Source organism: Dermacentor albipictus, chromosome 7 (assembly GCF_038994185.2).
Source record: "Dermacentor albipictus isolate Rhodes 1998 colony chromosome 7, USDA_Dalb.pri_finalv2, whole genome shotgun sequence".
Classification (NCBI taxonomy): Eukaryota; Metazoa; Arthropoda; class Arachnida; order Ixodida; family Ixodidae; genus Dermacentor; species Dermacentor albipictus.
In genome coordinates, this window is record NC_091827.1 from 106,169,068 (window position 1) to 106,193,809 (window position 24,742).

Here is a 24,742-nt window from a genome sequence, read left to right on the forward strand (position 1 = left end):
TTATTTTTATCGGTATAGCCAGATATTGGAGTGTCTCGTGTGTTTATATTGTTTATGGTTTGTCAGGGTAGTTTTCTGTTTGTTTGTTTTTTTCTTTGGGTGCTTTTTTTCTTTGAGATAAATGTTATTTAACCTATTTGAATTTTGCCTCTGTCCATTTCTGGAGCGCTGAAATTTGTGACGATTGGTGAGCCTGCCATGGTTGATTTTTTCTGCCCGTCACAAATATTTCGTCATTCGGAAATGGATTGGGACAAGATTCTAGCCTTAGTGAAAGAGTTGAGTTTTACGAAAAACAAAGCCTTGAAATTTATCGAGAAACAGAGAGAGACCTTCCGGAAAGAAAGTGAAGCTGGAAGTGCGGAAGCACGGGAAGTGCATGCTACGGAGAATAAAATTTTACAACTCAAACTGAGATTGGCACAAGCAATAGATGGTCACCGTAATGACAAGTGTTTGGCGTCTGTTTCTTCCCGCTCGCAGTCACCAAAAGCTAACAAAATCTGTCTGCCTAAGCGAATGACACCATTCGATGAAAATCGTGTCGACTTGGATGCATACTTGCACCGGTTTGAAACGATGGCCTTCGGACAAAGCTTTGACCGGTGCGAATTGGCCATAGCCCGAAGTCATTGCCTGGTAGACGATGCACTGAGTTTCTCTCGGAGGATCACCGCATCCAACTCCCAAGACTATGACAAGCTTAAGAAGGCACTACTACAAAAATTCCGACTTACAGCGGAAGGTTTTCGGGAGCGATTCCGAAACTGCAAACTGGAAGACGCAGAAGCGGGAAAGCAATTTGCGTGCAGCCTGTCAAATTATTTTGGCCGGTGGCTGGAAATAAACGATGTCACGTTCACGTATTCAGGGGTTCGTGATTTCATGGTCAGTGAGCAATTATTACCCTCCTGTAGCCATAAACTGGTGTATTTCTAAAAGAGAGAAAGTTGGATTCATCCAACGATCTAGCCGAACACGCTGATCAATTTTTGGAGGCACATGAGCTGAGAAACCTAGGAAGAGTGAAAAAGGACCAAGCCAGATAGAAAGCAGATGAGGCAAAATAAGAGCCTCAGGGAACCGTGTGCCATACATAGTTAAAGTGTTTCCTCTGTAATCGTATGGGGCACCACGCAGTTAACTGTTACGTAGGGAACAGCCGCTCCCACCAAAAATAGTGTGTCAATTATGCAATAGAAAAGGACACCGTGCGAATGAGTGTCGGTCTGGCACATCACAAGAAAGAGTGTACGTAATAGGCAAGTGTGGAGAAATCTACTTGCATACAAACTGTGCAGAGGTGAACTATGCTCAAGAGAGCCAACAGGTACCGAAGGAAATGCGGGAGGAAGGACACCCAGAGGAACAAGCTCTACCTGTCGCAGAAGGAGAGGTTCATGGATAACGGACAACGGTGCTAAGAGATAGCGGCACAAATACAGTTTTAGTAAAGAGGAGGCTAGTACGTGATGATGACCTGAGAAGAGCGCTAGCGCAAGTTACCTTGGCTGACAATACAGGGACGTACCTACCTGAAGCCTGTATCCAAATCTCCACGCCGTAATATACCAGATGACTTGAGGCAACGTACCTTGACGAGCCGTTATTCGATCTAATTCTAGAAAGCTTATCTGGTGTACGGAGAGTGGGTGATCCAGATTGGAGCTGGAAGAGAAGTACAGCTATCGTAGTAAGAGAGATGAATGACTTTGGTGAGGAACCACGTGAAGAAGTGAGTGAGCAACAGCTGTACATCAATATTTCACGAGAAGCGGGAACTGGGGTATGCCGTCCACTTATATCGTCGTCTGCATGGACCAGAACCCTAACCCAGAGCAAGGCACCCATGGCAGCCGGGAAGGTACCTGCAATTCAGGGGTAGGCATCACGCCCGCTCATTTCAGGGAGGAGCAAGACAAGGACGAGTCGGTCAGATCATGCCACAAGAAGATAGATGAATTAGTAAAAAGAAAAAAAGCCACACTATGTTTCAGCTATGCACAATGGTTTTTATACAGAAGATACGTATTCAACTAGGCCAGAGAGGCTCAGCAGTTCATTATACCTAAGGCATTTAGGGAGATAGTGATCCGGTTTGGACGTGATAGTGTCATGGGTGGTCACCAGGGCGGGAAGAAACACCCTATCAAGGAGTACCAAAGAGTTCTTTTGGCCTGGAATACAGAATGACGCGAAGAGATACCTGAGGTCCTGTGATGTGTGCCAAGGAACAGTACCAAAAGAGCCAGGGGTACAATTCTTGAGTAAGGGTAAGTTAACAAACGGAAGGGTAATGAGGTGAAGTCTCGTTTTGCAAGAGTACTGTTTTCCTGTGGAATATATCAAAGGGAAAGAAAACGTGGGCACAGGCTTTTTTAGCAGAGTTACTTAGGTTCGGACGTAAATTCCCAAGGCAACAAGCAATGTAAATTGTATTTTTGCAGTGCAGAGAGTTGTGTCTAAGTGCAGTGAGGAGATTGATCGTTTGGTGCCGTGAGATGTTTTATGGACAGTGGACGTATGAAGTGGCATTGTGAAACTTTATTTCGAACCTAACAAGTGACAAGCATGCGATGAGCAGTTTTTTGTGCAAGAAGCTCTTGAAATGGGGGCCTATGTCATCAGTCACCGGCAAGACCAGTAAGACAATGTGAAATAGACGGAAATGCCGGTCGAGGGAACGGAGAAGGGACCCACATGCGAGAAGCACGTGAACCGCGATAGAAAAGAAGAAATTAGGTAAAAAGAGACGCAGGCGGAGATGAGCTCGCATTGTTGATGTCGTCGAGAAGCAAGACAGTGGCATCTCAAGCTTTGCTGTGGATACGGGACGCAGCAGTTTCGGGGACGACGTACCGGAGACTTGGCCAGCGGCCACTCCTTTCCCTGAGCCTCTACTGCGTCGCCGCGGTTGTGTTTCCGGGCCCCGGTCCAACGCGAAGCTGCCGTAACCGGTTGCTGCCCAGTTCCACGAAGGTAATCGCCTAACCACGTCAGCGGCGCAACTGCCGACTGGCCCAGAGCGCGTCCTGTTCCACGCGGATTTCTGCTGAAAGCCACAACCTGATCAGTCTCGACGGACGTCAACGATGACACTGCGCCGCAACCAAGCAGGACAACGTCCTTTGACACGCTGGGCCGGAGTCCGACACGACTGGCGACGGTCACAATGTTCGTTTGCTCGTGACGTCGCGTTGGTTAGTCGAGCGGAGGATCAATATGTAGTTGACGGCTTGTTGTTTTATGTGTATGGCTAGTTTTTGTAGTGTCTCGTGTGTGTGTAGTGTTTATGGTGTGTTAGGGTAGCTTGCCGATTTTTTCGTAACTTTTTTCTTCAAGATAAATGTTCTTTAACATGTTTGAATTGTGTCTGCTCATTTCTGGAGCGCTCAAATTCGTGACACCTGTACAGCCCTTAATTATGACACGTTTATACTTGAAGTGGATAATATGTTGAAATTCGAAACTATTTATTTCACGCGCAGGCGTAACTGTCCCATAGGTGAAATCGGCGGTGTCTGTCTGGAGCCGAGAAGTAAACGAATGAGGATGGCGCCTGGGGCTTCGTGCAAGCTAGGGTTTGTTGGTATATTGATTCTGCACATTTATTTAGGACTACGGTCGGCCACAACTAAGGAATCTGAGGATAAACATCACGAGGCGTTCTTAATTCTCGTTCAACTAACACTTTCAAGACAAAGTCTAACAAGCATAAGCCTCAAATTGCTCTGCGGAAATGTTTACTAATGATTCATAACGAAAAACTTGTGAAGAACCAACCCCGCTTACGTTTCAAAAATACCTTAAGCGTGTATTATTGAGAAGTGGTTAGTTACGGCACTATACTGCCCTCTTTTATGAGGGGCACTCTCCTTTACGGTGCAGCATGTCTTAATCGCTCGCGGAAGCGTACTTCGAGCGCCACTTCCACGCATTTGGAAACCCCTGAAGCGCCTGCCACGGCCTCTGTTCGCATAGGCTGCGAGCAGAGCTGCAGCGTCGCAATGACAGCGCCGACAGCATTCGGTCAACTACTTCCTAACTACAATCTTTACTATCATTACTGGGAGGACCAAACAAAAGCTGCACATAAGGCCCCACATGAAAAGCCTTTGTGGATGTGCACAAATTGTTCAAAAGCATGTTGATGCATGCGGACTTGTTATTATGAATTGTATTGTATGCGTAACTGGCTGGAATACTCCTAGCAATAACGGCATCATTTTTTTAAGAACATCACAGTTTACTCATTCATTATAATTCAGCAGAGTAATTTTATCTTAGCTTCATTCTGTCATATATTCCTTTTGTATACGTGGGTGTCACAGTTGATGTACCAAATGAGAAATAACTACGAGTGCGCTGGCGAACGTATGCCATGCCCATTCTTAGTTTCCCTAATACTCAGCATATTCTTTAGAAATAACTGTCCATAGAATAGCCGAGCTCATTGAGGAATAGTGATGATCCTGCTTAAATTGACCGAGAACGCGTTGAGACTTCACATTTCTATAGTTCTAAGTAAAAATTTTGTTTGGCAATATAACAATTGGAGGCACTATTCACAAAGCTTTATTTTTGCAATTTCTGTCAAGCATTGGCTAGCGGCCTTTGATACTAATATATCCACCATCAAGACTGGCTAGCATTTGTTCCTACGAACAGTTACAGCAAAGGATGCATTTTTTATAGAGGCCCTGAGCCCATATTAAAAGGAATGTCTTATCCAAAGGTGGTTTCTCAGAAGAAATTTCATTCAATCCTGATGCTGGACTTAGTGCTAGCGAAGGCAGTTGCAAAAGCGCCTACAACGAATATGTTTGTGGATTCGTACACCCATATGTTGGAACTTGAACGTTGGCACGATGGCCGTGAGCTCAGCAGTTACGCCGCAAAAATTACAATAGGGACGCTGTGCCACCAGTATCAACGCTCGCGGACAGTTTTTTGTGGCAATGAAGGGAAATCTACGGGCGCGTGGCTGCTGCACATTTCTGACGGTGACATGTAGGCCGGGAACGTTGACAGTGCTTTTAGTTGCTAGGGAGAGACGCTGAATCGACGCAGCTTCCATTGCGCAGCCGCGGAAGGGAAAAGCCGCAATTTTGCACACAGATGCGTATTTTTCTTTACTTCATTGTTACTATTATTCTGCTTACCTTTTCTCCTTCCCAGCCTAAACTAACGTGGATTAACACGCCAGACTTTTTTTAGAAGCTCCCTAACATGCCCGCATTGGCCTCTTTAGCTTTCCCTTCAATGCCACAGAAAGTTGTCCGCGAGCATAGACATTTTTATATAAATGATACAAGTTCAGTTCTTAGTTCAAACAATATCATCGATGGAAAATATTGTAAGGACAATGTAACCGGGCCGCCATGGCTTGCTAATAGGTGCAGCTGGTTGAAGCAGCACCAATGTTGCAAACTAGGTGCGCGAAAGTTGCTGAATGTCGGGTGGGGTATCCACCCGACATTCAGCAAGCTCCGGCGTGCAAGTGCATTAATGCGCACAGCGGAATCCGAAGACGGGCTCAGGAGCCACCGCACTAGCTTGTAAAGCTCGCATGATCCGGAACCAGGGTGATGCTTAAAGAGGTTCCGTCTTTTCTCAACTGCTGTTGTACTATGACATAGTGGATGGACGCTCAGACAGAAGAAAGCAGTGGAGCTGTTTTCTGCCTATTTGCCAGCGTGATTGCGACATGGAATTCGCGAGAAAAAGTTAGAGTGTATTTGATGCAATGTGGTGAAGCGTATCCAAGATTGATAATGAATGTGTTGTGGGATAATATGTGGAGGAAAGGACGTCAAAACTTTTAAATTGTCGTACCGTTACGCGCACACATTGTTTTAAAATATTACAAATTATTATATTTACCACTATTTCGCAGACGAGGAAATGTTATGCCGTCAAGAGCACACCAAAGCAAACATGATTTATGTTTAGCTTGGTAATGCTTGATATTCCCGAACTCCGTGCGCAAATATTCGAAGGAAAACGTTGAGAATGAAGCAAATAATGTTTCTCCATATATTTTCCTGAGATCGCAGGCGGTAGGTTCAGTGTGACCCGCCGAATTTCGAAATGTGTTCTTGCATTTGAAGCTGTTTAAAAAACACACAAATAGCCAAAGGTTGCAAAGTTACTATTTGTTTTAGAGTTTCCGCGAAGGACAACTTTACTGATATACTGCAATTTATCTATTAGCACAATCTCAAAGAACCCGACGTCAAGGCTACCTGGTAAAGCTTCAGAAGGGGAGCATTATTTGTCTTTTCTATCCTTAGCTGTCGAACTGTCATGATCATAGTGGTCGTTTACACTGTAAAAAATTTCCGTAACTATACGGAGGATTTCCGTCATTATACGGAGAACTGCAGTGTAAAAATACGGAAACTATGTCATCTTTCAAAAATACGGCAAAATCTGCCGTTAACATACGGCAAGTGCTCTCCGTTTTCAGCTTTACGGACATTTTCACTGTAATCATACGTACAGCTATACATTGTTTTGGACGCAACAGACAGAATTGTGTATTTTTGTTATGCGAACATCCGTATTATTGTGAGAAAACTTAAGCTGTCTCAATGAGCGCTCGTACTCGTAAAGTTTCAGCTAACAATATTTTATTGAACAAGCAAACTCTACGCATTATGAAGATGCGTACAAAATGTGAGAACTAGCCTTCTACCAAAAGCTGCAATAACATATCGTATAAATATATATACGCATCTTCTATATTGCGGTCGCAGTTTGCCGCGCATATGGGCCTCGCTGATCATATGCGCAAATATATGCATGTTCTCGCAATGTTCTCAAATTAAGCGCTTTGTAGTTAATAACACAACATATATGTTTAAGTGAAGGAAGAGCCGTGGACATACGTGCATACGTAAACAAGCTTGCAGCATTCAGGTGCTGGTGAACTGGGAATAACATTGGTGCTCTGTATACGCCAAAAATTGTGTGCACTCTAAATCAGTACCGGAACGCAGGGAGTGGTATAATGACCGTAACGGCATTTACAATTTGCAGGAAATGGTCTCGAAGGGGGCTGGCGGCCTATAGATTCAAGAAAAACGGTCGGATGAAATTTTCGAATGCGGCAAGCAATTAACCCAAGTGCCAAAGGGCATTGCTGAACTGCAATGTAGTTGGTTTACCTCATTCTCATAATATTTATAAAATATCTCGTCTCTGACAATAACTGCCCATTCATTGAGACAACTCGATTACGCATAATCTTCACTGTTCATGTGTTAATTCTTGCGATAAGAAGTAATCGCAAACATTTGGCGCTTCATCTTGAACCAAGACCGGTAAGCGCGCTTGTTCTTGTATGGCAGAATAAAGAACGCGAACATGCACCGATATGTGCGTAAACTACTGGAAGGTGACTGAAGATGAAGGACCTATTACCGTGCTAGTACTGTGTGTACTGTCAAAAAGAAGAAAAAAAATAATACGGAAAGAAAGAATGCCTAGTGCCGAGATGTAACGATTCAAGCTTTATTTCTTTTAGACCTAGAATCCAACACCATTAGTTCCATGTGCTTTATATATGAGTAATGTTATGACACAACTCATTATTTACCCGTTCATTACATGCACCAGCCAGCCCAAATTATCACTATACTAGAGAATATGGACGCATCGCAGTGCATTGCTTTGCACTTCATTGCAGCACAGGGAGGAGGAAAGAGAAAAGAAGGCAGGGAGGTTAACCAGAATAACGTCCGGTTGGCTACCATACACCGGGGGAATGGGAAAGGGGAAAGCAAAGATCACAGGGGGAGAGAGGAGGGAAGAAAAGAAGGAAATTGCGGCGAGTTCGCTGACGCGTGTGGTTTTACAGAAATTGCCTTAATAGTCACAGGTGGTCGCACAAACCCGTCGTCCTTAAGAAACACAAAAGTGCCTTCACCGCTTTATGGGCCGACGGGTGATGGGGGCGGTGTTCCAGCAGCACCTGCACAGAAAGCGTGCATTGTGCGTGCATCGTGCGTCGTTTACCTCAGGGTACGCACCTGCGGCCAAGCCAGCGTTTCCTCCATGGTGTTTGAGCCATCCACAAGTTGAGATAATGATTCCAGGACTACAAAAGAAGACTGATCTACCGGCCCTTGCTCTAAAGCAGCTGTGCAGCACAGGGGTTTGCTATCCTCAGTAGCGAACGCTTTCGTTGACCTCCCTGCCTTTCTGCTTCTTTCATTCTCTCTCCCTTTGTATAAAACGCACAAACTTGTGGGAGAGAAAGTGTTCTCCTCTTTTAGAATTCAATTATATGTCAAGCAATTATATTGCAGTTCCAGTAACTGTATCGACCGGGTCCCGGTCGAAGAAACCAACAGCAGGCGTTTCAAGACAACAGTGAACTGTTATGTTTATTGCGCTGGGCATTTCATACAAGAGTGAGGGAAAGGGGGTAGTGGAAATAGAGGGCAAGGAAAGGCACGTGTCGTTCCAGCGTGCCAAGATAGCTTGGGCTCGTTGAACTGTTACGATACGGTAACTAGAGCTCAAATGCGAAAACGAAACCGATTCTCTTCTGTGCTCCACGCTCACAGAGTGCGGCACCAGGGGGCAGCGTGCGCTACGCGTCCGTTAGGAGTGGCAGACGGAGCTGCACATGCGTAGTGAGCCGGAATTTTTCGTGTCCTGTTGTAAAAGATGTTAATTTGCCGTAAATATCTCTTGATTTGCACTCAACAGTGAAGCAAGACTCCAAGGAAGAGAGATTGACGCATCGGGAGCGAAGAACAGAAACGATGGATGGTTATGCTGCTTGGTTCTCGGCACGTTTGAATTGGCAAAGTTCCGAATTTGTCGCTGTGTTTTGTACGCTTCTACGCTCGTCATTGGCCGTCATCGCGCGGACATATTTGCGCTGGATGTCTTTCACTTCATGTACAAAACTGTGCACGCTGCGGCATCGAAGAAGTTCTCCTGTGTTTGGGTGCACGTATGCGCTTGGAAACGCATATATCCTGCTTGCTCTCAACGGGTGTTCAACAGTCTACGCGCACTCATAACTTGCTCATGAGGTAAGCCCATTTTAATCTTATTTGGTTTGCACAACGTAGGTGTTAAAATGATGTGTGGTAAGCTGGTGTCGCGAACAGAAATATTGTTTCGAAAGAACACTATGCAACGTCTTAGGGCAAAACTGACGCATGAATGGGGAAAGCAATCACCCTATCTTTTCAGATCGATTCCAGTCGTAGCGCGATCGGCTTGATCGCAATTTCCGTGAGGTACTTCTAACCTTTTGCTCACTCGCGTTAAAAGCGTAGAATAAAACTGCGTTCAGTTGCGCACTTGTATTGACGCTTGTATTGGCTTGAGAGCATACTGTATCCGATACAAGAACTTCTGTTAAAATACGGAAATAAATGTTCGAGGCAATAGCAGTCGCTCACTACCTGTGATCGTTACTTTCTTGCTTAGGTGCACGTTTTAATTGTGACCAAAAAAAAAAGTTCTTTGCTCTGGCGGCTTTGCTGTGTTTCCTCGGTGCAACTTTTTGCAGTGCAGCAAGACGTGTTGCTTCGAATGATGTCTGGGCAGTCAAGGCATTCGTGTCAGTAAGCAAGCAGTAAACGGGGTATCACTGCGAAAAAAATTGGACATAGAAGAGAAGCGAATGGTATCATCATTCACTCTTTTATTTTACGAATAATTCAGTTGTATTACTAAAGCGGAGAGTGGATATGGATGAAAGTCAGATTGTATTGATACTCAGCAAAAACAAGGTTACTTATCATTACTAATCAATCCTTTTCTTTTACTGAACGGCAAGTTGCTGTTGTGCTGGAGCTGAGAAGAGGTCTGCTGCCTGCGATGGGTCCATCTCTCTCAAGTTATCGCAGTATTGTAGCTCTAAAGTGAGTGGATTTTTTTCTCTTAGCTATTTGCCACCTGAATCATGACTGCCACCTGCCACCTGAATCAAGCTGTGTAGGTGATCACTGTTAGTGACATAGGAGTGCTGGTGCACAAGCACTCCTTTATGATTGCAAGGCATATGACAGAGTGTAGCTGTGGCAGTATGCGAAGTTGTTAATCTATAAGCCGAATTAGGTTCTATGAGGTAATATGTTAATATATTGATGACATTGGATTGTGGTCTAGCAGGCAAAAATGCTAAACAAGGAGAAGTAATTTTAATTTGCACTTGGTAAGATGTGCAAACAATTCAGGCTGTTACACATGAAATGGGACATTTGTAGATGTCTTCTACAATGCTGCAGTCCTGAATAGCTTCAGTGTTTAGTGATACCACTATACTTTCTCTGTAAAACATGCAGCACAGTTTAGCATTGGGGGAGGCTGGCATCAACAGGCGTCTACTTACTTAGTTAAATGGGGTTTAATGGCGCAAAGGCGGCTAAGGCTATGCTGCGCCAAACCCGAGGTGTTTTGAAATCCAGTTAATGAAGGAAAACGCTTTGTTAACAATCTATATTTTCTGTAAAAATCCAGTGCCATCTAGAAATTTATCAACGTCACATAATGGGACTAGCGGATCATCACATAAAATTAAAGCTAGGTGCAAAGGTATGTGTAGTTTATATAATTTGTGCAAAAGTGTTCGTCTGTGTGTTTCAGTCTGTGTACATGTGAGTAATATGTGCATAACTGTTAGTGGCTGTTGACATTTCTCGCATGTTGGTGTGTCTTCTTTCGTAAGTAAGTAATTGTGTGTGAGGTGTGTGTGCCCAATGCGTAGTCGGCATAAAACTACATTGATGAACCGCTCCTGATGGTAGCATGACTTCCACTCGCCAACTATGGGTTTCGTGAGATGTAGTTTGTTGTCAGCACAACGGTCACATTCGCGTTGCCATTTCACCGTTAAGGCTTTCCTAATCGCGCGGATGCTATCTTTGTATGGAAGTGTTGTGTTTGTTATCTCTTTGTTCGCTGCCATCGATGCATATCTATCGGCTGCTTCGTTACCCGGTATCCCAACATGACTTGGTACCCAACAGAAGCGGATTGATCTCCCATATTTGTTAAGCGCAACCATGTTTAGTATGTCCCTTACAGGGGTTCACACTCAGATTTTAGGTTTAGAGCCTTCAGTGTACTTAAGGAATCAGTGTAAATGACTGTGTTTTTGTGCTTGCCAGTGATAATCTTTTTAACTACAACCCATACAGCGTAAACTTCAGTAGTGAAAACAGAGGCGTGTTTCGGTAGACGAATACTTCTTTCCCAATTTTCTGTTATGGCCCCTACACCCCCGTGTTCTTTTGTATTGGACCCATCACTGTAGAATTGCATGTGATTTTGATATTGGTCCTGAAGAGCACAAAATTATTGTATAATGTGTTCGTGTGGAGTGTCTCTTTTCCTTAAATGTGTTAACGTCCAGTCGCACGACTGCGTGAAATCGTACCACGCGGCAACCGTTCTGGTTTCTTGGCAACCTGGAGGACTTCGGGGGGAATTTCATAATCCTGACAGTATTGCTCATACCGCAGCACAAGTGGCCTAATCATGTTTGGTTTATTTGTGTAGTATAGGCGTGAGTTGCACTGTGTGACGATGTTGTAGCATGTGTTGCGGTGATGACTGAATTCTGAGTACGTAAGGAAATGTGAGGAATGCTCTGCGCTGCTGTAATGAGGGTTCGTTACATTCAACATATAAACTTTGAATAGGTGACGTCTACTTACTGTGAAGTTCAAATGAGGTGTTACTGTTAGGGTGACTATATATATTTATGGTTTAATTCTAATCTTGTATGAGGCAGACATAGTTTACCCACTTCGTTAAACAATAAAGATGTAATATCTATATATACAAGTATTACCCATTTATTTATGCCATTTGGACAATGGCAGAAATGCATGGGTAATACTTCTGTATATAGACATTACATCGCTATTGTTTAACCAAGTGGTGCCCCTGCATGCTAAATTTTACAGGGCTATTATTAAGTAATGTCAACTTTTGTTGTAACACTAAGTCACCTTTTATATTATTACAGATTACCACCATTGTGTACCATCATAGTGTGATATTTACACTAAATGTATTTGACTTTGCTATAGAGCCCTGCACAGTGGTGCATCATGAATTTTTTTTCTATAGTTTCTGGCCTCAGAATGCACTTAACGTTATATCCTTGTTTGCAACAAGACTATAATGCAGGTTTCTCTCCTTATATTTTGCGGCACTTCAAGCTGCGGCGAGCTAAACCACTGGGCAGCAATACTGGAATCGCTACTGCGTGTGGAGCTGCCTTCAAACACACACAAGGAATACATAATTGCTTTTTTTAGCGTAAAACAATGGATACAAGAAAGACGACAGAACAAGGCGCTACTCTCAACTGACATCACTTTATTGCGTCCCTCCTTTGTAGACAGCAGAATCTAGAAGAACATGCGCTGTGAACACCATGTGCAGGAACGACCAACATCCGATCACAAGATTCTGTCATGCGACAGAATCCAAAAAAAAACATATTCAGCACTGTACAAGGTTAAAGAAAGCACACTAATGCACTGTGACCCCAATGACTGTATGAAGAAAGCTTCCGATAACTCTCTGGCAGTGGTATCACGGCTCTTTTTCAAAATCGTAGTATCACGAAACATTGCGAACATAAGCGATCCATACCAACAGGCACAGGTTCCCATTTGGCTCAACATTGTAAAATATGGAAGTGCAAAGCCATGTTTCGTGATACTATGATTTTGAGAAAGTGCTGTGATACCACCGCCCGAGAGTTATCGGAAGCTTTCTTCATACAGTCATTGGGGTCACAGTGCATTAGTGTGCCTTCTTTAACCTTGTGCAGTGCTCAATATGGTTTTCTGGATCCCCTCGCATGAGTGCGCTCTTGTGATCGGTTGTTGGCAATCCCTACACATGGTGCTCACTGCACATGTTCTTCTAGATTCTACTATCTATCAAGGAGTGACGCAGTAAAGTGATGTCAGTTGAGAGTAGCGCCTTGTGCTGGTCGTCTTTCTTGTGTCCATTGCTTTGCGCTAAACAAAGTATGTATTCGCACCAACTAGCCCGCCAACGCATTGTGTTGAACGCAAAGAAATGCTGCTTTGCCTTCTTTGACTGTGTTGCGTGCACTTCTGAAGTACTGTCAGTCCAATAACCTTGGTGGCATGGAAGTGCCGTCCACTTCTATCCGTTGCTTTCTGTTTCATTGTGGCATCACATCACATTATATTCATAATGTGTATTGTACTTTTTCTAAGAGACCCTTATTCCTATCCTTGTGTTATATATGCTGTCACATTATTTACGTGCAAATGACCAGTGCTCCAAGTTGCATTTTATCGCAAAGTAACCTACTGGTACCTAAACAGTTCTGTATATCAGAAAACCAAAGCCGAGCTGCCGAACACTATCAAGCAGCAGCCTTAGTACAGTGTCAAGTAGTCAGATTTTATTGGTTATGCAGAGGCGCACAGCGTACCTCTTTATTACTTGCTGAACACTTAAGCTGTGTGAAAACTGAGTATTTATGTCGCTTCAACCACATGCTATTGGCCATTGTTCCTGCCCTCAGCAATAGGGGAAGATTATCACGGCATTTCTTTTTCTAACTCTTTTTCCTTATTACAGTGGGATTACTGCATGTGTAAATAGGAAACAGATCACATAGGCAATCAGAAGCCAATGATGTGTAAAGTTGGAACATTGATTGTACAGTTTGATGATACAGAATAAGTAGAAATACACCATAAATGATTGACAATTAACTTTTACTTGACACAGGGCTAGAGCATACAGAAAGCATACTGTATGCTCATACGTTGTCACATCAATTTAAATTTTAGTGTAGCTTTACAGTGTACGCTTCTATTGTTGCATTCTGTCAGAGGGATGGTAATGTTTCGCGTGTCTAGCAACTAGACTGTCTATATACAGTAGTATAAATGTGTGAACTGTATTTTTTAATGATTTGATAGAATGTGTAGAACAGTAAAGCCATACAATCAATGCACAGTGATGTGACTTTCTCTGCTCATGTTGCAGGTTCAAAAAAGTATGGTGGAAGCTGTTGCCAAGGTTCCGACCAGAAGAGACAGCCAGTATAAAAGGGTCCACACCAATGATCTCTACTACAGGGGATGGACAGCACATCGAGCACCCTCGACTGAAGCCAACCTTGTCCCGGAAGTTGGTGCTTCACAACTTTGCAGCAGCACTTTTTTTGCACGGGTGTGTGGCATTTCTTCCCCTAACATGCCTGCCTGATGTGCCATAAACTACCCAAGCGGTGTTTCGAGGTGTCCAGAATTTTTCCATTGCAGTGTCTACAGTGTAACCAACATAAGTGGCGTGCAATGGAAGCACTGGTAAATGAGAAAAAACTTGATGTAAGAGAACACTTTCGTATACGGGGTCAGATTGTCATAAAAGCGTTTACCACACATGTAGAGACCTCCTAGAATGTGAAAAACCACAAAGAAACGTTTTTCCGCAGCAATATTATCTGATCGCACGCACCAGTTAGTCCACCATATGCCCTGCTTCCAGGACAAGCGCCTTCGTGACACCGCATTTCCACTGGCTTCACCTGCATCCGGTGCGGTGTGCTGCATCCAGCAAAACATTAGAAATCAGTAGTGCGCAGTGTTTTCTGTCCCCTTTCTCGACACCTAGTGAACTCATGGTAAACTGTTTCCGAAGCAAAAAAACAGAGGGAAAGGGCTCTGAACACATTGCATAATAAAGTGGCTGGTACTGGGTAACGCAAGTACTGTGGCATAGTAGATTTGCACCAGGCAACCTGGGCGCCCAAAAAGGCTGCTGTTTACTTCCAAATGGCCACCATATTGTGAGCATGTTGAAGTTCTTTTTTTATTTTCATCGCTTATTTAGCTAGTGGAGACAGCTTTCACAACTGGAGAAGAAGCCTTGGAAGCATGAAACACTTCACAAAACCAGCTTCAATATATCGTGCCTGCATCACAATTTCATGGCTGCATGAGTGAACTCTCTGGTTAACATGTAAGAGTGTTGATGATGTTTGCCATGCATTATCCACTTTATTTACAGGTCAACCCTATCTTGAGATTTAAGCTGATGTTGCGTTTAGAGAAATTATCGCCGAGAGCCAGCTTTTGAGAGCGCAGATTGAGCTCGACAGATTAAAGGCCAGCACAAGTCATTGAGGGTATCAGATCAAGAATCTTCAGAGGCCAGTTCATTTAGTGGTGTTAATATTCTGCTCAATGTTGTTGATTGTTACGTTCATATGGTGCCCAAGCATTGCGGTAACTACTTCACTTGGAGTAGATAGCAAGGGTGTATTCGACGTAAGCTGCTGGCTTTTTTCTGTGTTTTCAAAAACTGGTTGCTTGTTCAGTTTAAATTTTGAAATTTTGCATTGTTTATTAGGTGTTGTGTCCTGTTTCCTTTTCCTGCAGCTTAGTTAAACATCCGAATAGTGAACACAACTTGACCTTTTGCTTGATTTTCTAGATTACACGCCCTCGATGCAAAAGAATTTCCCTTCAGAACTGCTTGTACCGTACTGAAAGAATAACTTGAAGCAGCCACAGCCACCAATAACACACAAGAGATGATTATGAAAATTGTAATATTGTTTTTGATCTACAGGGTGTCTTAACTATCGTGCACCAAGATTTAGAAATGTGCAAATACGATGTAACTAGACAAAATGAAGGTAATGTTGTTTGCCGTCGCTTGGAGATACTCTGATTATATTTTGCATTCTGCCTAATTACATAATTCCTAATTAGGTAATAAATATCTCAAATAATTAAATGAAATGTGTCAATGAAAAGTTGTAGAGCAATATGAATCAATCAATCAATCAATCAATATTTATTTTTGACAAAACAAATACAAGATGGGTATAAGTACACATTCGGAGCTCCCGAAGTAACAACTGTCGGGGGGACCTCCTAAGAAAACATGAAAAGGGGATAGTAGGATCGAGGCAAACAGTGAGTCATGTGATATATTATACAGTTTCTACATTGGAAATAAACGATTAGATAGAAAAAAAATCTGTTAACAATATCACAAGTATATTCACAGAGTTAAAAAGAAGAAAAATAATTGAAGAAATCTTAAAAATAACATGCAACAATTCAAACGAGGATAAATGGCACGTAAAGCTAACAACGAGGAGAAGTATCAATTAAGGCAAGATTTAGTAACTCGGTAATTGAAAAGTACATTGCGTAATGGTAAAGTGAACAACATCTAATTAATTCTAGGTTTGTTTATGCTACGCGTCAGATAAAGTGTTCATGAAATGCTCCTTCGTTCTACGCTTGAATGATAATAATGTAGATGTCTTCATGTCGGATGGTATAGAATTCCAAACAGAAATCCCTGAAAACGCGACGGTAAATTTCCCATAGTTAGTTCTTGCTTTTGGAAGAAGAAGATTGAGTTGTGCGGAAAATCTTGTGTTGTTATAATTGATGAGGCTAGAGTGACTAAAACCTGGAATATTAAACTCGGTATTTATTAGACGAAACATAAGTAGCGACAGCTTATGATTGAATAACATGCGTAAAGGTATTAGGGAATAATAATAACATGCGTAACATGCGTAATAATAATAACATGCGTAACATGCGTAATTTAGGGAACGGAATATTGGAGCAGAGGGAGATGTATGCGATTGGAATGCAATTAATCGTAATGCCTGCTTTTGCAAAACTTCTAACTAATGCAGATGTGTGGTATATGTATTACCCCAAGATGACAGGCAGTATGAGAGATGACTGTGTATATACGCGTAATATAAAGACATGAGAATGGTTTGCGGAAAAAAAGAGCGAGTTTTTATTATGATGTGAATACCAAATGAAATTTTTTGAATAAGCGATTGAATATGGCACTGGAACTTTAGGTTTTCATCTAGTACTACACCAAGAAATTTAGTAGACGTGGATCTTGCAATTACATTATTATTTAGAGACACTACAATAGAGTCAATGTGCAAAGTTTTTGAAGAATGGAATACCATAAATGTTGTCTTAGATGGGTTAATGGTTAGCTTGTTTTTTACACACCATGAATGAACATTCGTTAGGTCAGCGTTAAGTTTATCCTGCAATGCAAATAAATTTTTATCAGATGCGAAAATAGTGGTGTCATCAGCGTAGAGAAGGCAGTGCGCATGTGTTATTATTTCTCGCAAGTCATTAATGAATATGAGAAATAAAAGTGGCCCAAGTATTGATCCCTGAGGGACACCTGTATTTACAGTTTTTGATGAGGACAAGACACCATTAAATTCGACTATATATTGTCGGTCAATTAGGTAGTTGCGAATTATTTGTAAAGGCGGCCCAGAAATGCCATATGATTCAAGTTTACTTAAAAGAATACGATGGTTAATTGTATCAAACGCCTTGGTGAAATCAATAAAGAGAGCACCAACTATGAGGCCTTGATCGATGGCTAATTTGACCCTCTCAGTAAATGTAATAAGCGCTAATTCAGTTGAAAAATTGTCACGAAAACCAAATTGATCAGGAGTTAAAAGATTAAATTTGGATAAGTATTTAGTTAAGCGATTATGTATAAGTTTTTCGATGACCTTACTAAAGAAAGACAAAATACAGATAGGACGATAATTACTTGTGCACTTATGGTCACCTTTTTTAAATACTGGGATTAGTTTATCTGTCTTGAGGCGATTAGGAAAGATGCCATCTATAAATAGTCTATTTACTATATGTGCTAACGCAGGTGAGATTTCGTTAGACACAAGCTTAAAGCTAGAGGGGCGTATCAAGTCAAGGCCCGGACCGGTTGTTTTAAGAGAATTGATAATGTTACATACTTCCAGCGATGTTGTGGGAAACAGGTAAAATGAATGAGAACAGCGCGGAAAACTAAGCAACGTTGAATCAGGCTGACTACCGTCTGCAATACTAAAATGGTCACTGAAAACATTAGCTATGTCTTGAGGGTCAGTAATATTAGCAGAATTGTGGTTCATACACGATATGCGATTTTTAGTTGTACTGATGTTTAAGAATTCTTTAATAACCTGCCAGTTGCGTCTGGTATCACTTCCATTTTTTCTAATTTTATTTTCGTAGTAATTACGCTTGACATTTTTTCAAGTGGCTGTTAGAACATTTGAATATGTGTGGAAGCGCAATCGCAACGCATTATTGAATGGCTGGACTTTAAGTTTCTTACGAAGATTATCTCTTTTTTTAATGGACCGCAATAAAGAATCACTAATCCAAGGCTTTCTTGGCGAGCTAAACCACCACGTCACCGTAGTATTACTTGTACATAAGTTAGAGCATTCAGATATTTTTGCAAAAAAAAGATTCAAAAGCCCTTTCGCCACATTGCTCTTCAAGCACGTCAGCCCAGTGAATTGCATGAATCATACCAGTGAATTTATTAGAATCAAAGAAAGTCCTGACATATTTTGCTGCTTGAGAAGGCGCTACGGAACCTATGCAAAAAAATATAGGGTAATGGTTTGTTACGGCATATTCCACTATTCCAGCTGTGCTAAGATCAGTAGGTATGCTAGACAGTACATGGTCAATTAAGGTATTAGGTCCGCCTATTTCACACCTCGTTGGAGCTGTAATTTGTGAGGAGAGACCGCAGCTAAGATAAGTACGTAAGTACTCAGAGCAACATTGACTGTCAGGGTTGATTATGTTGATGTTAATGTTGCCACATATCACAATATCCTTGTTTTCATCACTGACTGTGTTTAGTAACTGCTCAAATTCTTTACAAAATTCGATGTAAGAGGAAGAAGGTGAACGATAAATGCATGCAATTATGATGTTACGTTTGGTAGGCAGCTGCAGGTTATTACTCTCTACTTCTAGCCATACTGATTCACAGAGGCAATGACGAAAAAAAAGATCATGGCGACGTTTATATGACAATGAAGATTTTACTAAAATGGCCGAACCGCCACTACGATAACCTTCACGATGACAATATTCAGGAGTGTAGCCTGAAAGACCGTATAGATTCCCGTCATGAGATGATAACCACGTTTCAGATAAGCATACGAAAGAGAACGCATGATCAAGACTGCAAAGAAGAGCGATGAGATCATCGTGATGCCTACGAATACTGCGGATGTTCCAATGTATTAAGGATAAAGTGGGTTGTTTTTCCTCAATGAGAGCTTTCGCTTCGTCAAGAGTAAAAACTGAGTCAGCCATGATGAATTAGACGTTAGTGCGAGCAAGGAAGAATTTATTTGAAGATTGACAGATCATTTACACTAGATATGCGATGAACACGGCTGTTTTCCGACTTTCTTGCCTTAATGGCACAGTTATCGGTCCATAGAAATTTCCATCCTTTATACTTCTTGAGCTCTAGCGCCTGCGCAAAAAGCCGCTTATTATCGGGTGTGAGGTGATCATTAACAAAAATGGAAGTGGGTGGTTTATGTGATAGCCCTACTGTAGTTGTTGTGAGTCTTGCTTTACGCGCTTTGGAAGCAAAGTCAGCCTTCTTTGTTCGTGAGCAGAACCGCGCGATAATGTTGGTTCCTTGTTTGGCAGGCACGCGGTGAACAATGTCAATGTCACCAGCAGTGACAGGGCACCCAATCTTGTCACCCAAAGCCTGGATAATTGTTAGGCAGCTTTCACCTTCAGTCTTTGGAATACCTTTGATTTCTACGTTATTTCGCCTGGAATACTGCTCAAGGTCAGCTACTCGTTGTGAAAGGCTTTTGTTACTATCAATCAAAGACTTGTTATCGTCTCTCAAGGATTTGTTTCCTTGGAGAAGGTTGTCATTTCTTGCCTTCACAGATTCGTACAATTCATTAAACACACTGAGACTTTGACGCATTTCTGCGACTTCAGAACGGAGAATCTCAAGTTCTTTCGCTAACTCGGAATTAGTGGGCATCTCGTAGAATTACGCAGATAAACACAAAAAAGCAAAGAGCAGCAGAAGTGGTGGCGGCGGAAACTTATGGGCTACGAGGAAAATTTCAGAAACACTAACCTGCACAAATATGCAGAGAATGGTTAGAAGCGGTTCGCAAGCCGCAACCACTGCTGCCTAAGTGATGATCGTTGTTCCAGGGCAGTCGCTTATAAGGCAGGATCCCTCTGTAGGCGGCGCTGCAAGCGATGCAGTGATGACGAAGCTGGGGTCGCCGGCTTTACACGTGTGGGTCTTGATAGGATCGTTGTTACACAGATGGCGCCGGGAATCAGATGCACACGAAATCTGCACAAATATGCAGAGAATGGTTAGAAGCGGTTCGCAAGCCGCAACCACTGCTGCCTAAGTGATGATCGTTGTTCCAGGGCAGTCGCTTATAAGGCAGGATCCCTCTGTAGGCGGCGCTGCAAGCGATGCAGTGATGACGGAGCTGGGGTCGCCGGCTTTACACGTGTGGGTCTTGATAGGATCGTTGTTACACAGATGGCGCCGGGAATCAAATGCACACGAAATCTGCACAAATATGCAGAGAATGGTTAGAAGCGGTTCGCAAGCCGCAACCACTGCTGCCTAAGTGATACCTCCTTATACACTTTTTTGTTACTGTTACTCATTGTGTGCTACATAAAAGTGTTTTTCCAAGGAATAAGCCTAATTGCCATTACTGAAACCTGGTTATCTGACGGTGACAAAAATTTGTATTGCTTCCCTAACTATAAAGTGGAATACTGCAATAGATTGACGACTAATCACGGTGGTGCTGCTATATATGTTTCTTCTAATATTGCTTATCAAAGAAGACATGATCTATCTTTAACCGTTACTAAGTGCGAATCTGTTTGGATTGAAATCAGTAACTGCTTTTTTGCTCAAGATAACAAGAACTTCATATTTGGCTGCATTTACCGTTCTCCCTCATCGTCAGTCAATGAATTCTGTACCAATCTCGATCATATTTTACATACTTTATCTCTAGAAAATAAAAATGTTGTTATAATAGGTGATATAAACATTAATTTACTCGATGAAACATCACCCATCTGTATTAACTACACTAGTTTATTCCACAGCTACGGATATGATTGCTTAATCAATGTGCCCACACGCGAAGTCTCTTGTGGTACAGGCTCACGTATTGATCATGCTTTTTCTAACCTGCTTCATTCACCAGAGGCAAATGTTTTGCACATCGACATCAGTGATCATTACCCCCTGCTTTTGCGTTTCAATTTTAATGTACGACCTTACCCACTTTCACTCACTAAAGACGTTCTTGATAAAGATGGCTTCATAACTGCTGTTGCTAATACAAACTGGTCTGAAATTAAATCACTACATGACCCACAGAAAGCTTTTTCCATTTTTTTTCTTTAATTACATCATACTTCCGTAAGTTCACCTCCAAAAAGAAATGCAAAAAAATTTGTCATTTGTTCACAATCCATGGCTCTCACAGCAGTTATTAGCACAAATCCGCAAATGGGATAACTTATATAGGAAAACTAAAAGACAACCATTTAACATGAACTTACGTGCGAGATATAAAAACTTCTGTAACACTGTTAACTGTAAAATAAAAACAGCTAAACATTTTTATTTCGAGCAAAGAATTTTACAGGCAGGTAATAACACTAAAAAGAAATGGGAGGTTGTCAACTCCTTTTTAAATGACACACGACTAAACCAGGTAGCCAGAATTTTAAAGGATGGAGTACAGCTCGATTCCCCTGCTGAAATAGCTGAGGCTCTTAGTAGTTTTTTCTTTCCTAACAATCCACCTAAACTTGCAGAAAACATTAACACGAACCGTCTACCTCATTCATTCTTTTTATTTCCCACAACGCCAGAAGAAATAACTGCCGTTACAAATAACCTAAAAGTGACAAGCGCTGGAATTGATGAGGTCCACCCTGCTAACATTAAACTTATCTCGCACCTAATTTCAGACATACTTTCATTTATTGTTAATTTATTATTCAGAACTGGTTTATTTCCCTCTGAACTTAAGCGTGGCAAAGTTATCCCAGTTTTTAAAAAAGGCGACAACTCACTACTGCACAATTACAGACCTATTTCCATTCTGCCGTTCTTTGGGAAAGTTATTGAGAAACTAATTGAAGTACGACTAACAAAATATCTCTCTAAATTTAATATCATCTCTCCATGTCAGTTCGGTTTTCGCCCCGGGTATTCCACAGAGCTGGCACTTATTCATCTTACGGACCAACTAAAAAATTTATTGACGAGGGATTTCTCACCGCCTCAGTTTTCATCGATCTAACGCAAGCATTTCATAGCATTAATCATAATATCCTATTTTCTAAGCTCGAAGCAATAGGCATTTGCGGTCCCGCCCTTTCGCTACTAAAAAGCTACTTATATAACCGGGTTCAAATTGTTTCAGTTTCCAGTGCTTATTCTCGACAGCGAACTACTAACATCGGTGTGCCTCAGGGCTCCATCCTGGGGCCACTCCTGTTTTTAGTTTACATTAATGATTTGCCTAACTGTCTTTCTTCGACAAAATGCATTCTGTACGCTGATGATACCACTATATTTACTTTTCATAAAGATATCTCATCTCTCGTTAACAAACTAAATGCTGACTTAGAAAATATTCGGAGGTGGTGCAACGTTAACATGTTATCTATTAATGCATCTAAGACTAAATTTGTTGTATTCTCTTCACATCAGCGAAACATAGCGTCCATTCCATCTATCAGTCTTGGACCCCACTGCCTTCATCCAAGTTCATGTTCATCTTTCCTTGGCGTTCTACTTGACTGTAATCTGAAATATCACAATCATATTGCTCACATAAAAAAGAAAATAGCTTATGGTATACGCATATTAATTAAACCACGCCCTTACTTCACACGTACCACATTGCTCTCACTTTACCACTCTTTCGTCCACTCTCACATTACTTATGGGATCATATGTTGGGGAAACACCTATAATACTCATATTAAGTCTTTACAAACAATTCAGAACCGAGCCATCAGAATAATTACATATAGTTCATGGTTTTCTAATGCCACTTCCCTACTACACGAGAATAACATCCTTACTATTTCCGGGCTCACTGCATATAACCTAGGTATATTTTTCTACAGATTTCTACATAATGAGCTACCGTCGATCACATTTTCACCATCTAACTTGACAACTAATAGTACCACCAGATTCGCGTTAAATAACAATTTTCTTTTACCACAAATCCGCACTAACTACGGTAAACAAACCGTGGAATTCACTTCCATATCAGTATGGAACACTCTTCCTCTCATCATGAAAACTACAAGATCTTTACACCAATTCAAAAGGGAACTGAAAATGCATTTATTATTGACAAACTAATGAGAAAATTTACTGTATCCGTTTTTTTTCGTTCTTTCTTGCTTTTTTGCCTTTTTGTTTGTTTTTGTTCTTGTAAATAAACTACTGGTATATTTTTCACATGCAATTTTTTATGTTACTGTGAGATAAGCTAAACCTTGTTATTATTTGTAATGAATTCTGTATTTTGCTCTGTTAACGTTCATTTCCTGTTGCGTGTATAATACCTTATTATATGCTACTGTTGCTTTGCGATGTCAATTATCATAACTATTTTTGTACAGGAGGTCCCGATACAGTCTTTGACTATGGGACCTCCTCCTGCATACTAAATACATGTAATTTGACCCAAATTCTAACAATAAATTCTGATTCTGATTCTGATTCTGCGAATACACATAAAGTGTCTTGAGTGGCCAGTCATGTGTCAGTTTTGTGGTGCAAAGCCACGAATACACCTTAAATGGGTTCTTTTAAGAAAAAGACTTGGCTCAGAAAATTATCCTTCTTTATGCAGCCTGTGGAGACAAGGTTTCTTAGACATGGTCATGGCCCGCAAGGAAGATGCCGAGGCCACAGGCAGTTCCTCCAGTGACCGTCAAAGGTCCCCTGGGGCAAAAGTCTAATTTGGCACCCCTACCTTTCTCCTGCAGCTTTTCTGTCTAATTAGCTAACCAGGTGGGTCGATGATGGCAAAGGGAAAAAAGAATCAACAGCTTCAAACGTAGAACTTGCTCAAGCCTAATGCATTTTTGGTGTGAAGTTTTTCACTTATCATTTATCAAAAAAACGCGTAATAAGTATATGATATGGTCTTCATACGTACACCTCTTTCCCACAGAGAATTAGCAGTAAAAAAGCAGCTTATGAAGACTTGTATATTAGCTAGGATGATGTGGCATAGGTGGGATAATGATTATGAATGTTTCTGGTAAAGGTAGTGGTAGTAGAGTGAATAATCAGTTTATATATAGATTAAAAGACATTTCGTTCCAATGCCAGAAGTTTAAATCATCCCAAATAATTCTTGTGTTTGATAGTCTATGCACATTGAGTGGCAGTGCTTCTTGATGCTTGCTTCGTGCTGACATCATTCTTATGCTGCATAATTCACCTGTTTAAATTCCCTATTTCTCCCATTCAAGCAACTTTACGTTCATCTTAAGAAACCTCGTAGATGAGTTCCAGAAACTTGCTGATGAGATTAGGGGGCGGCGTGCACCCCAGGCTTGGATATGCATTCAAGAGCCTCATATCTTGCAAATGTTAGAAATACTCCTGCTAAGCTAGTTCTTGGTGTCATACAAGGTTACTTGCGAATACGAATTTGCCTAAGTTTAGAAAACAGTCAATCTAAAACATGTCAAGCAATATTGCTGACAATTCATACACATTCCAACTGAACTAAACACAAATAAATATAGCTCCAAATGCAGAATCATTGGCATGATGCCATTCTTTCAGTGGAATA

General features: G+C 41.6%; 1 protein-coding gene across 2 annotated transcripts in view; it reads right to left on the reverse strand.

Moving 5' to 3' along the window:
* LOC139047568 (uncharacterized) overlaps positions 1 to 24,742 on the reverse strand; it is a 56,663-nt gene that overhangs the window by 19,081 nt on the left and 12,840 nt on the right. Inside the window, exons 1-2 of one of the 2 annotated variants that reach the window (XR_011507226.1) lie at positions 19,990 to 20,119; positions 14,466 to 14,582 (exon numbers count right to left, since the gene is read on the reverse strand). Coding sequence is in view for 1 of the 2 variants with exons in the window: in XM_070521409.1 (XP_070377510.1) it covers positions 14,494 to 14,582 (89 nt within the window). In the remaining variant the exon portion in view is untranslated. Of the gene's footprint in view, positions 1 to 14,465; positions 14,583 to 19,989; positions 20,120 to 24,742 lie in introns of those variants that run through there. The other variant, XM_070521409.1, reaches the window with a different exon arrangement.